Genomic DNA, 13,005 nt, shown 5'->3' on the forward strand with positions numbered 1-13,005 from the left:
AACTTTCAGAAATGGCATCTCCTGCAGACATTGTATCCCACCCTTAGTCTGAGCAAGGGGGGGGGGGGCTAATTACTATTGAGTGGTAAATATTATCAATTATAATAATCATAATAAACCTACCATCCCATGCTAGCACCGGCTCCAGTGGGCCACAAGGCATTTGCAGTGCACTTTCACCTCAAGGGCAAAGCGTCTCAACCACTAAAGTCCTAATCTCCAACGATCTCCATCACAGGCTACCCTCTTGCAGCTCCCTTGCTGTGGACTCTGCTCACATTCCCAGCATCGGCCCCCTGTGGTTATAGTCACAACTCCCAGTAACTTGTTAAAATCAAAACTCAGTAAGTTTGTAATTTAGCAACAGATTTATCCCAGTAAATCCTCACCCCACAAGACGTCCACACAATAAACTCTAAACCAATTAATATGAATGTAAACTGCCTGCCCAGATAAGACAAATCGTCCTATAAAAATTGACCCCTTGTGAAATATTCACAACTACCTGTGGCCCTTGAAGGCCACACAGACCTGGGTAGTCCTCTTCCTTCATTTGTTTCTTCTCCTTTCTTTCTCCTCTCTTCCTGACTTACAAAAGCTCTCTTCTGCCTTACGTTTTTCACTGCCCAATCACAGGCCTTGCCTTATCTTGTGCCCGCCCTCACCTGCATACAGATATCAACTACATATTACGGTTTCCATTGTTGCCCCCATTCCCCAGGCTCCGTCACCAGGTCTGTGCTCAGTCCTACTGAGCCCCTTAAAACTGATAGGGTTCAACAGAGTCAATTTAGCTCAAATCAGATCAGCGGAGTCCAGCAAGTGCCAGCACACAGTAGGATCAGTCTGCTTAGGCTTGGCCACACTAGGCCACCTTCAGAGCCCAAGAGGCTAGGGAGGCTCTTGGTTGCCAAGAGCAGACAGGCCGCCAGGGAAGCTCTGCTCAGGGGCACACCCACCTCTGGGTGGCTGCCAGTCTCCTTGCCAGAAACCGCAGGCTGGGTCTGGGCTGCCCAGAGCCTGAGCAACAGGGCTCAGGACACAGTGGGTCAGATCTGCAAAGCATCTGACAGACGCTTCTGATCTCCAGAGGACCCTGGGGTGGGACAGGGGCCTTGGCAAGGCTGCAGCCGCTGGGCAGTGGCTTGGAATGGAGGTCTTTATTACTGGGAACTGAGGAGCTAAGAGGCTCCTGTCAGCTTGTCCTAAACTCTTAGCACTTGTGGTGGCTTGGGCTTCACACACTGTCAGACACCTTCGTGGTGGCCTCCACGGCCTCACCTTCAGGTAATCGGGCTTATTCCTGGGACTACAGGGAGAGGTGTAGGGACTATGGGGGAGAGGCATAAGGACTATAAATGTTTATGTGTGAGTGTGACTGTGACTGTGTCTGTCTGTCTCTGTCTGCCTGCCTGCCTTATTCTCTTTCTCTGTATGTACCCAGAAGGGACCTCATTCCTTCTAGAACATAAAAAGACTCAGGTATTGCCTCCCAGGTTTGAAGCTGGCTCCACAAGGGACACGGTGACATGAGGGGCAGCCCACTGATCCATCTTCTGGCCACTTCCTTCCTCTGCCTTCTCTCAATGGTAAGGCATCCTGGGCTTAAGGACAGCAGAACTCTGGGTGGTGGGACAGTTAATGCGGGCACAACTTAGGACTCTTGGAAGACCCTATACTGGATGCAATCTGGTTTCTGGGTCCAGGCTTGCTTTCCTCTCTGGGCCCAGAGAGCTTGCAGGTTCTGCTGTGTGACCTCAGGCAAGTGTCCTTCCCTCTCTGAGTCTCAGCTTCAGTTGAATGGATACAATGTTCATGAGGCTTCCAAGGAGACCATTGAGGAGAACGGCTCCACATAGGGTAGCACAGGTCCTGAACCTAGATGAGTGTCTAAAAGAGGACATTGGGACCCTGCAGTCTCCTCATAGAAACTAAATCAGAGGTGAGTCATGAGTAGCTCTGAACCAGGACAGAGACGGATGCTGGGGTCTGATTGCAAAGTACAGTCCAGGAGGGTACAGTATGCTGGCCCTCAGGCAGTCAGAGACCTCTGGCCCTGATCAAAGAGAGCAGGAGATACCTCTGTGGCAAATGTCCTTGTCTCTTGGTTCTCATAGGACACCTTTTAATTGGCTTGTGAGCAGTTCCATTTGCCTCACCTTTAAAACAGCCTCATAAGAAAGTGTTCTGTCTTAGTCAAAGGAGACTCAGAAAGGGTAAGCAACTGACCCAAAGCCACACAGCAAAGAAGAGTTGCATGGAGGAGCTGGGGCAGACAGAGGTGTGTTTGGAAGAAACCTTAGTCTATGCCTCTCCACCCTAACCTGGGCAATGCCTCACATTAAATGGAATGTGGGTATAAGCATCTCCCTCCCTGGCCCCAAGAGGTCTCCCTGGACCAACTGGCTTTCAGTCTTGATGAAAGGGGATGGGCAGAACAAGATGCTGGGGTGAGTGGGTAGTCTCCTCCCCCCTCTTCTGGCGGGGGGGGGGGCGTCTGAAAGGCTGAGGAAGAGCTGCCCTGGATTCGCCACTGGAGTGACATTTGTGAGGCCGTTCTTCCCTGGTTCCAGAAGTTGATTGGCATCTGGCACAGAAACCTAGGGATGTAGTCATGGATAGGATATAAAGCCACATCCTTTCCAGGGGAGGGAATTCTGGGTCTTCCAGGCAGGCTGTGAACTCCTGGCTGTGGACTGGGAACCTGGAAACAGACAAGCGAAGTTGATCGGGGGGCTGACAGGGACCAGAGTCCCAGTTACTTAGTCTGGGGAGACCAAGGCAAAGGAGGCAGCTTGGATTTGGGGGCAGGATGATTAGCAAAGGCATGGGAGAGGAGGGAAGCCAAAGCAAGAACCCCTACCATGCCTGCTCACTGTCCTTGAACTAAAGACAGAGGCCGAGGCAGAGGTTCAGGTGCTAACGGAGCCCCTGGAAGACAACAGTTGTTTTGGAGTTTATTTCGGAGCAACATGTCACTCTGTAGTCCAGGCTGCCCTGGAACTCACTATGTAGCTCAGGCTAACTTCAAAAATCTTCTGCCCCAGTCTTCTAAGTGTTATTTCATATCTTTAAATCGGACAAGCCGCCCCACAGGAGAGGGCTAAACAGAAGACTGGTCCACATAGCACTCAGAGTAAGGATATCATTAGTGGCTTTTCCTAGAGTCAGGACCTGAAGAAGCCAGACACTACCGAGAGCCTGCAGCAGGCCTAGGGCTCAATAAAAGGCGTATTTTGTGCTTAGCCAGTTCTGCCCAGCCATGGGAGTCAGACCCCTACTCTGGAAGTCCGCCTCTTTGCTCTCGGGACAACTGCAGAGTGCCCTGCTTTAGGTGGGAACCATTCACTGGTCAGGGAAAAGCCACAACTCTGGGGCGGCCCCTGCTGGCCAGAGTGAGAAGTGCGGGCCCTGAAAAGCAGGTTTTGGGAACTCTGGGTCCAGGGGTGACAGGATGGGGGCTACAGTAAACGGATCACTGTTTCCTTGGGCCCATCAAGAGGTTTGGGGTCTTTAGTTTTCTTTTCTTAACTGACAAATCCTTCATATAAGACCTTCTACTCCTGTTAAAGATTGATCGTCCACTGGTGGGGTAGGCAGTCCGGAGCATCTTGAGTGGAACCTCCCTCTTGGTCCCCACCCTCTCGGGAGCTCAAGGCTTCTGGTACTTCATTCATGTGTTTCTCTTCTGGGTGGGAGGCGCAGTTGTGGCGCTGGGATGAAGCCCTGTAATGAATGGGTTCCGAGCCTCTGGCTCAGTTTCTGCCTTTTTCAGAAGTGTCCTCCTCTGGGGCTGTGAGTCCACGTCAGCGAGGTGCCCTTGGCACAGCTCCCAGATCTGACTACGGGCAATCACTTCCCCCCTGAGGAGTCAATTTTCCCATTTGTGCAGGGTGGTGGGGGAGTGAGGTGGTGTGGTATGGGGGTGGAGAGTTGGGGTGGGCTGGGGTAGAGGGGCTGTGGGCATACATGGGTTTTAGAAGCTTCTGGACCTAGATGTTTCTTAGAAGCTTCTAGATAGCTTTTTAAATAGATCACAGGTCCTGCCTCTGTAACTTCTGGTTCTGTGAGTCCCAGAGGAGGCCTGGGAATCTGTATTGCCCTTTCTTGGCTTAATCTGATTGTGCACTTAAGGCTGGGAAACATGTTGGGCGGGGCCAAGACCAGGAAGTTGTATTTTCGGTTTGATTTCTTAGCCTGAGGGGTAAGAACGTGCACAGACTGCTGCCTTCGCTGTGTATCACCTCAGGCCTTTACACTAGCCGTCCTGTGAGCTCATAGCAAAGATGACCACCAGAGTTAACTGCTTTCGGAAGGGTGAGGAGACTGCTTGGTGGGTAAACTGCTCACAGTGCAAGTCTGGGGACCTGAGATGGAGCCCCAGCACCCAGGGGTAGCAGCCGGGCACAGTGGGACACATCTGTATCCCCAGAGCTGAGTGGGCAGCAATGGTCAGATCTTCAGGTTCATCTGGTCAGGCAGCCTAACCGATTGGTGATTGTCAGGCTTGGTGAGACACTCTGCGTCAGAAACAGAAGGTAGAGAATGATAATTTCCTCCACCTGATGTGGATGTCCTCATATTTACACATAAACACCTGCACATACACATACACATGTACACCAGAAACAAACAAACAGCTAGCCATATAGATGACCTCCTACCTACGCTCCAGGGTTAGTGACATCACTTCCTGTCCCCATTTTACAAACGAGGAAACCCAGGCTCAGAGAGCTCAAGGCACTCTCAGGCCTCTCAGCCAGTAAGGCAGAGCCTAAGACTGAGACTCTGACCTGGGTCCTTGCTCAAGGTCAGTGCCATGCCACCTCTTAGGAGCACCGTGGGACAGTTAGGCTGAAGACCAGTCTGTCTGACGCCAAGGCCAATCTAAGGATCCCACACCGTCTGAAGTGACCAGTTGTAAGAGTCTCCATCCCTTCCCTGATATCAAAACTGAGTGAGGTTTCTGTCTCCTCAGGTGTGTGCCCAGCTGTGCCGGACACCCTGTACCTGTCCTTGGACACCACCCCAGTGCCCACAGGGGGTACCCCTGGTGCTGGATGGCTGTGGCTGCTGTAAAGTGTGTGCACGGAGGCTGGGGGAGTCCTGCGACCACCTGCATGTCTGCGACCCCAGCCAGGGCCTGGTTTGTCAGCCTGGGGCAGGCCCTGGCGGCCATGGGGCTGTGTGTCTCTGTAAGCAGGTTTGCCAGACCAGTGTGTGTGCACTCGCGCGCGTGCGCGCGTGTGTGTGTGTGTGTGTGTGTGTGTGTGTGTGTGTGTAGGGGTGTTAAAGCCACGGGATCCAGAGTCAAAGTGGAGCCTGCTCCTTGTATCTCTTTCACCTCACTTTGGGCGCTAGGTTTATTCAGCTCAATTAGTGACCCAAGGGCCCGCTCCCTGTTTCTTGCCTCTCTTCTGCTGGCACTGTCCTTATGGTGATTTCCATCCACACCCACTCATATCATAGCCAGCTCCAGAGCTGTACAAACGGCTGCCCCTAGGCAAATGTACAGCCCTGTGGAGAGCAAGGGTATGGGCGTGTATGTGGGGCGTGGTGTGTGACACAAGCAGTGCTGGGCACTTGTACTGTTGTGCAAGTTCTACAAGTAGGGAAACTGGGGCTCGAAGGTGTTAGGTGGCGAGCTCTATGTCCTACAGCCTGTTCCATCTTCAATCAGATTTAAGTAACAGTCCACTTCCTCCACCTGGGCTGGGAGCCTTAAGCTACTTTTTGTGACCACACACACACACACACACACACACACACACACACACACACACACGCCACACCGTGCTGTTTTCAGGTGGCATTGGAGTGACATTCCTCACCACTCTCTCAGGCCTGGGTGTCCTCTGACACTTTAGGGCAGGGCTTGGTGCCCAGCACCAGGGCCACGGTTGCTGGGAGACTCTCTGTGTCCTGATCTTTAGCAGCACCTGCTCTGCCTACAAGGTGCCAGGATCATCTACCAGTGATGACCTTGCCAAGGGCGCCCAAAAGCAAAATTACCCCAGTTGAAATTTTTGAGAGAGATGGCTCAGTTGTTTTGTTTTTACAATTTGTCTATTTCATCTAAGTGTGCTTCACATTTTGACAAAAACGACCTCATCCCTTCCCTTTCTTGTTCCTGCTCTCTGCTCCAGCCACACTAGCCTTGAACACCCAAGTCATGGTCTGGACCACAGGGCCTTTGCACTGGCCATTCCTCTATGCCCCTTCTATCCCTAGACACACACATGGGACGTAGTCCCTCAGCCGGGACTAGACCACTAGGCCAGATCACCAGGCAACACAACCTTGGCACATTGGCTGTGTTTATTTCCGCTGGAGATTGCCAGTGGGGAGGATGTTTGCCCACGTAGCCACATATTACAACTGCCTGGCACATGGCCTAGGCCACAGGAGGTGCTCAGCAAATATTTGTGGCTTTGCGTGGATGCCAGCAGAGGTACAAATGGGGCTGGCAGTCACTGGAGCCCTTTCCTAAGTCCTGCGAGAAAACATTGTAGTGGCCCATTTCACTTTATCCTTAACGTGGGGGTACATCCTCACATAGCCCCTATTTTGCAGGTGAGGGAGCTCAGCTCAGAGAGGGTTAAATCACTTAAGTGGGTCACAGAGCTTCCAGGTGGTGGAAGGGAAAAAAAACCACGGTAGCTCTGATTCCTGCCTAGCAACTGACTTCCGGAGGGAAGGCATGGCCTAGAGATCCCCAGATAGCAAGCCCATGGCTTGTACTCAGGGGAGGCTGAGGACCTCAGATGAAGGCCGGTATCAAGGGTGGGAAGGGGAGGTTGCCAGCAGAGCGGATCTGGAAGCAGGCTTGGGGGAAACAAGAGTTTTCGCTGCTGGGCATGGGTCCAGCTGGGTAGAATTCTGAGGCAGTTCGTGGGGTTTACAACGTCAAGGTATCCCCCATAGCAAAGCTACCCTGCTGAAGGACTGACTGCCCAGCCTCACATACCCTACACCCAGCCAGCTCCCAGTCTGTGAAGGGCCAGGAACTCTTGCTAAAATTATCGTCCTCCTGATGACTTCCCTAAACACTTCTCTGTTTGCTAGCTCATCCTGGCAACGGGGCCAAAGCTGGGGCAGAAGTCAGGGTGTGTGTGTGTGTGTGTGTGTGTGTGTGTGTGTGTGGCTGGATGTGTGATGGGTGTGTGTGTGTGTGTGTGTGATGGGTGTGTGTGCATGCATGCTTGTGTGTGTGAGTGTATGTGTGATAGATGTGTGTGTGTTTGATGGGTGTATGTATGTGTGTGATGGGCATGTGTGTGTGGTGAGTGTGTGTGTATATGTGTGTGTGATGGGTGTGTGTATGAGTGTGTGGGTGTGATGGGTGTGGGTGAGTGTATGTATGATGGGGGTGTGTGTGATGGGTGTGTGTATGTATGTGTGTGTGGTGATCTGTGATGGGTGTGTATGTGTGATAAATGTGTATATAAGCTGTGTTTGTGAGTGTATGTGTGATAGGTGTGTGTGTGTGTGTGTGTGTGTGTGTGTGTGATGGATGTGGTGGCATGAACCCAGAAGTGGCAAGGCCAGGTAGGAATCCAGGCACAGTGGCCTGTGTGGTTTCTAGGGAACCACTGACAACATGGCCCAGGTCAGAAGGTCTTTGTGTCCAAGGAGTTGTGATCTGGAGGCGGTGGGGACAGTGACAGTCCTCTCTGGAGAATAAGGGGATGCCAGGAGGAGTACTCTGGGCTCTCCCTCCAGACAGGCAGTGGCATGAAGGCCCGTCTTGAAGGTATCACTGTGTGTTTCTATGTGCCTGGCCTGTGCTAGATGCCCTGTGTGCTGGTCTGTGTAACCTGAAGGCACAAGCTGCTGTTATCATTGGTGGTGATGGGGCCACTCAGAGAATTTCAGTAGCTAATATATACAGCTCTAAAGCCAGAAAATTAAACCTGACCAGACAGGGATGATGTCACACAGGAAGAGGACAAAGAGTCTGCCACATGAACCCCCAGTCCCAGTGTATGCTTCACAGCTAAATACTAAACATTACTAACTTCAAAGGGTCTCTAGCCCACGCTGGCCTTGAACCTCTGAATCTCTTGCTACCACTTCCCAAATGCTAGGCTTACAGGAGTGCCCCATGCTACCACAGAGTTTATACAATGCCGGAGATTGAGCTTAGGGGCCTTGAGCATTGTAGTCAAGCACTCTACCAACCGAGTTACATATGACCCCTTAGCCAAGGTTTCATTTTGTCAGATTCGTTACACACATAATTTCACTTAGCTGTGGACTAAATCCAACATATCCTACTTCTTACATGGAGAAACAGGCAAAAAGTGAAATTACTTGGCCCGTAGCTAAGAAAATACAGAGCTGGAGCCCAAGCCAGGCTCCTGGATGCCTCTCTGTCTTGCTGAAGAGGGAGGCCGGCCAGAGCAGCAGAGGTGTGGCGAGGAGCGGGGATGGCCCAGGGTGCCCGTCTTGTGTTCTGACCTCAGGACCCTGTCCTGGTCCTCTTTCTCCTCCCTGTGCAGTGGATGAGGATGACGGTAGCTGTGAGGTGAATGGCCGCAGGTACCTGGATGGAGAGACCTTTAAACCCAATTGCAGGGTCCTGTGCCGCTGTGATGACGGTGGCTTCACCTGCCTGCCGCTGTGCAGTGAGGATGTGCGGCTGCCCAGCTGGGATTGCCCACGCCCCAAGAGAATACAGGTGCCAGGAAGGTGCTGCCCCGAGTGGGTATGTGACCAGGGAGTGACACCGGCGATCCAGCGCTCCACGGCGCAAGGTGAGTGAGTGCCACCAAGGCCTCAGCTGCAGCAGCTCCTAGAAACAGAGCTGACAAACCAAAAGGCAACCACTTAGGGATATAATTTTAACTAAGAAATCATCGAAAATTAAGTTCAAGGGACTTGAGAGGTGGCTCAGTAGTTAAGAGCACTTGCTGTTCTTGCAGAGGATCCGGGTTCGGTCCTTAGTACCAACATGGCGGCTCATAACCAGCCCTACCTTCAGCTCCAGGGGAATCTGCTGCCCTCTTCTGACCACTGTGGGTGCCGGGCACGCACCTGGTGTACATGCATACATGAGGCGAAACATGCACACATAAAATAGAAGTAAATAAATCTCAGAACGTAAGCGTTCAAGTTCAGGTGGTGGAGTCGGGTGGGGGAGGGGGAGGAGGAGGAAGGCGCGTTAGCCTTCCTAAGTGAGATTTTTGCATCTCACAGCAGTGGTATAAATACAGTGCAAGTGCTATAAGAGCATGTATAATAAATTAGGATATATAATACGATGTAAAATATGTGTATAGAATATATATTTATGATACTTAAACCCATGTGGATAATTTATAATATCGTGACCACATGATTGTTTGGATTTAGGTAAAATCCATAGGTAAAAGATTACGTAAAGTCTAGCTAGACCAGGCAAGACTCGAGTTTGAGGCACAGCCCAGGGCGGGGCAGAGGGACGTGCAAGACAGCTACATCCTTTTATTAGCTTTTCAACTCTGGGATTTTGTTGTCCTGTTTCTTTAAAAACACTATTCTTACCACATGAATTTGACTGAGGAAGGGACCAGAAAGTGAGGGCCGGTTCCATGGATGCCCCCACACACGGAGGTAGGACACGGGTAGCATAGATGGACACTGTCTTTCTTTCTTTCTTTTTTTCTTTTTTCTTTTTTTTTTTTTCCTTTTTTTGAGCTGGGGACCAAACCCAGGGCCTTGTGCTTGCTAGGGACACTGTGTTTCTAAACCCATGCTTGCTATGTGAGACTGACATGGCTGGTGAGATTCCTGGCCTCGGTTTCTCCAACTCTAAGAGGGGACTAATAAGAACGTTCACCCTTCCGAGCCATGGAGAGGGCCAAATGAATTCGTTCAAGTAAAGGGATTGTAAGAAGGCCCGACACTAGCATCGTGTAAGTGCTAAGGCCAACCTTGTACCTGCCAGGGAATATGATATATCAAGTTAGGCACATAGGAGAGTCATCAAATCACCTCTGTATCCCCCTACCCCAGCAGTACCTGGAACTGAACCTAGACCTTTGTATGTCCTGGGTAAACGCTCTACCACTGAGCCACGCTGCCAGCCCTCAGCTTGAGTATTCAAAAGCAACATAAAAACCCTGCCTCCCGTCTGGCCTCCCCTGTGTGCACATGGACAGGGCCGTGAACAAGCACACGTGCAGCTATTCCTCTGTAACCAGCTGTGCATCCAAAATAGGGTAGTGCAAACAATTTAAGCTATTCCAGACTAGTTCACAAGTAAACAAGACAGACCATGGCTATTTCGTCTGGTTTTGACAATTACTGGGGGTCATCCCCTAATCTACTCTTCTAACTGCAGGCCTGGCTACCTCCCAGCGGTGTGTCCCAGATACTTGCTGTTTCTCCTGGCCATGTGCTTATGGTTCCTCTCCCCTCATGGTGGCTTCCTCCTTCTCTCTTGTTCCTCCTCTTTTCCCTTCCTCCAACCAGGTCACTCCGAACCCACCTACCTCTAATCCTCCCCAGTAATTAGCTGTAGCCAATTTTATTTAACAAATAGTTTTAAGTCAAGGAGCAAGGTTTGCACAACAACGGCTTGTAAACAGGAGAAGTCACTCAATAAAAGCTTGCAAACAGGACAAATCACTCAACAAACGCTTGTAAACTTGAGAAGTCGCTTGTAGGCCCAGGCCTTCAGGTATAGAATTTAGCATTACACTACATAGCAACAGAGCAAACCTCAACAAAGTAGTTTTGTAACCTGGCCTGCACTGAGCATGTGCAGACTGTTCCTTAGCAGAAATGGTTTCAGAACTATCCAGGAACACTTCCATTTTAGCTAGCTTCAGTGACTGTGAGGTGACCAGTGTTCCTAGGAGGGTGCGTGTAAGGTCCATGCAAACACTGCACCATGTATACAGGGACCCAAGTAGCCTCACACCGCCTGCCCTAACATACAAACACACGAAGGCTGTGTGTGCAGGGCAGTGTTTCTCAGCATCAGAATCAGGGACATTTGGGTTGCACTGAGTCATTCTTTGCGGTTGGGGGCTTTTGGGTATGAAGTGGGGTGTGGAAAGACAGCCTTACCCCTGCCCTCTAGATGTCAGTAGCAACCCCCCCAAAAGCTCTCAGGGTTGGGGGAAGGACATCAATCATAAGAGAAAAGGAGAGTCAGGGAGGAAGAGACAGGCCATGGTGAGCCTGCCGTCTTGGGCCCTTCAGGCTTGCAGTACCAAGCCACACAAGTGTGTCTGTAAGACACCATGTCTCAGTGAGTAGGGAGGTAAGGAAAAAAGAAAGATGGCCTTCGTTAGTTGCTTTGGGACCAATGTCAGCAGGGTGCACTATGCTCAGACAGCCTCAGCTATTGCCTTATCCAGTCCCAAATGTTAGAAAGCTTAGGAAGACACAGAGGCTAAACAGCCTGGCCAGGTTCCCTGTAGTGGCCGGCGGGCGAGCTGATTGAGCCTCAACTTCTCTTCTTTCTAACCCCCAGGACACCAACTTTCTGCCCTTGTCACTCCTGCCTCTGCTGATGCTCCTTGTCCAAATTGGAGCACAGCCTGGGGCCCCTGCTCAACCACCTGTGGGCTGGGCATAGCCACCCGAGTGTCCAACCAGAACCGATTCTGCCAACTGGAGATCCAACGCCGCCTGTGTCTGCCCAGACCCTGCCTGGCAGCCAGGAGCCACAGCTCATGGAACAGTGCTTTCTAAGGCCAACTGGGGATGCGGATACAGGGCCTGCCATCCTCAGCAAATGACCCTAGGACCAGGCCCTGGACTGCTGGTAGATGCTCTTCTCCATGCTCTTGGCTGCAGTTAACTGTCCTGCTTGGATTCACTGTGTAGAGCCACTGAGCAATCCCTGCTCTGTCTGAGGTAGGCGGAGCAGGTGACCAGCTCCAGTTCTCTGGTTCAGCCTGGGATTCTGGGTTCTCCTGGCTCATTCCTCAAAACATCCCTGTACAAAAAGGACAACCAAAAAGACCTTTAAACCTAGGCTATACTGGGCAAACCTGGCCACCGTGCTGGGGATAAGGTCAATGTTAGGACCAGACAGCAGATTGCCTGAAACTTCCAATTCCCTTCTTGGACTTCTGTATGCTTGTCCCCAAAGATGATGAATGAACTCGTAAGTGTACCTTCCCTGACCTGAGAACACCCTGCCTGCTCGGGAAGTATTCAGGGGCAGAATTCTCTGTGAACATGAAGAGATGAATCACACTGTCCTTAAGAAATTCCTCAAAGTCCAGGAACTTGAGCTTTGTATTTTCAGGAATGCACATCTCTTAAGCACTCGCAAAACAGGAAGGCTCCACACCTCTGGTAGGCCAGGGCCTTTCTCTTCAGCATGAGAAAGACAAGGGACAGCAGAGTACTCTCCTCTGGAGGACTAGTCCAGCCTAGAATAAACACCCAAATCAAGCGTGGAATTTTGTTTGGTGTCGTGTTTTATTTTGTGCAGAAAAAAAAAAAACAAAAACAAAAACAAAGCAAAACCTGCCTGGATACAAATGTTACATCCTCTCCCACCGTCCACTTTGCGGCTTGGGAGACAGCTCGGTTGGTAAAGTGTTGGGCAGGGTAGCACGAGAAGCTGTGATCAATCCCTGGATCCGATATACAAAGACTAGATGTGGTGATGCTGGGGAATTGGAGGCGGGAAGGTTCTCAGGTTCCATAGCCAAACAGCCTAGCCTAGTTGGTAAATTCGAGGCCAGTGGGACTCCCTGTCTCAATAAACACAGTGGACAGCTCCTAAGTTAACAGTGCTTGAGCACTGCGCATGCGCGTGCCCATGCTTACAGCCCACGTGCGCATGCTTATGGAAACATGCACATTCGCACGTGTGTATGGGGGGTGCGCGCATGCACGCACACACGAACACACATACACACAAACACACACACAAACAACAAATATTTTTTTAAACTAGAATTATCATCAAGGTCTAACCGAGCCATGAGAGATGTCTCTGGCTATCATGGTGACACATGCCTTTAATCCCAGAACTCTGAGGCAGAGGCAGACGGA

At 51.1% G+C, this 13,005-nt stretch overlaps 1 protein-coding gene across 1 annotated transcript; it reads left to right on the forward strand.

Moving 5' to 3' along the window:
* Window positions 1–1,032: 1,032 nt before the first annotated feature.
* On the forward strand, window positions 1,033–12,401 carry Ccn5 (cellular communication network factor 5). The gene is made up of 5 exons (NM_031590.2): window positions 1,033–1,287; window positions 1,497–1,589; window positions 4,979–5,195; window positions 8,502–8,756; window positions 11,465–12,401. The coding sequence occupies exons 2-5, from the start codon at window positions 1,530–1,532 to the stop codon at window positions 11,683–11,685; spliced, it is 753 nt and encodes a 250-aa protein (NP_113778.2). The 5' UTR covers window positions 1,033–1,287; window positions 1,497–1,529; the 3' UTR covers window positions 11,686–12,401.
* Window positions 12,402–13,005: the final 604 nt, after the last annotated feature.

This window comes from Rattus norvegicus, chromosome 3, assembly GCF_021556685.1.
Source record: "Rattus norvegicus strain SHRSP/BbbUtx chromosome 3, alternate assembly SHRSP_T2T, whole genome shotgun sequence".
Taxonomy (NCBI): Eukaryota; Metazoa; Chordata; class Mammalia; order Rodentia; family Muridae; genus Rattus; species Rattus norvegicus.

Coding starts and splice junctions, on each gene's coding strand:
- Ccn5 (NM_031590.2), top strand. CDS start 1,530: ATGAGGGGCAGCCCACTGATCCATCTTCTGGCCACTTCCTTCCTCTGC. Junction 1,590..4,978: donor TCCTCTGCCTTCTCTCAATG/GTAAGGCATCCT, acceptor CTGTCTCCTCAG/GTGTGTGCCCAGCTGTGCCG. Junction 5,196..8,501: donor CCATGGGGCTGTGTGTCTCT/GTAAGCAGGTTT, acceptor CTCCCTGTGCAG/TGGATGAGGATGACGGTAGC.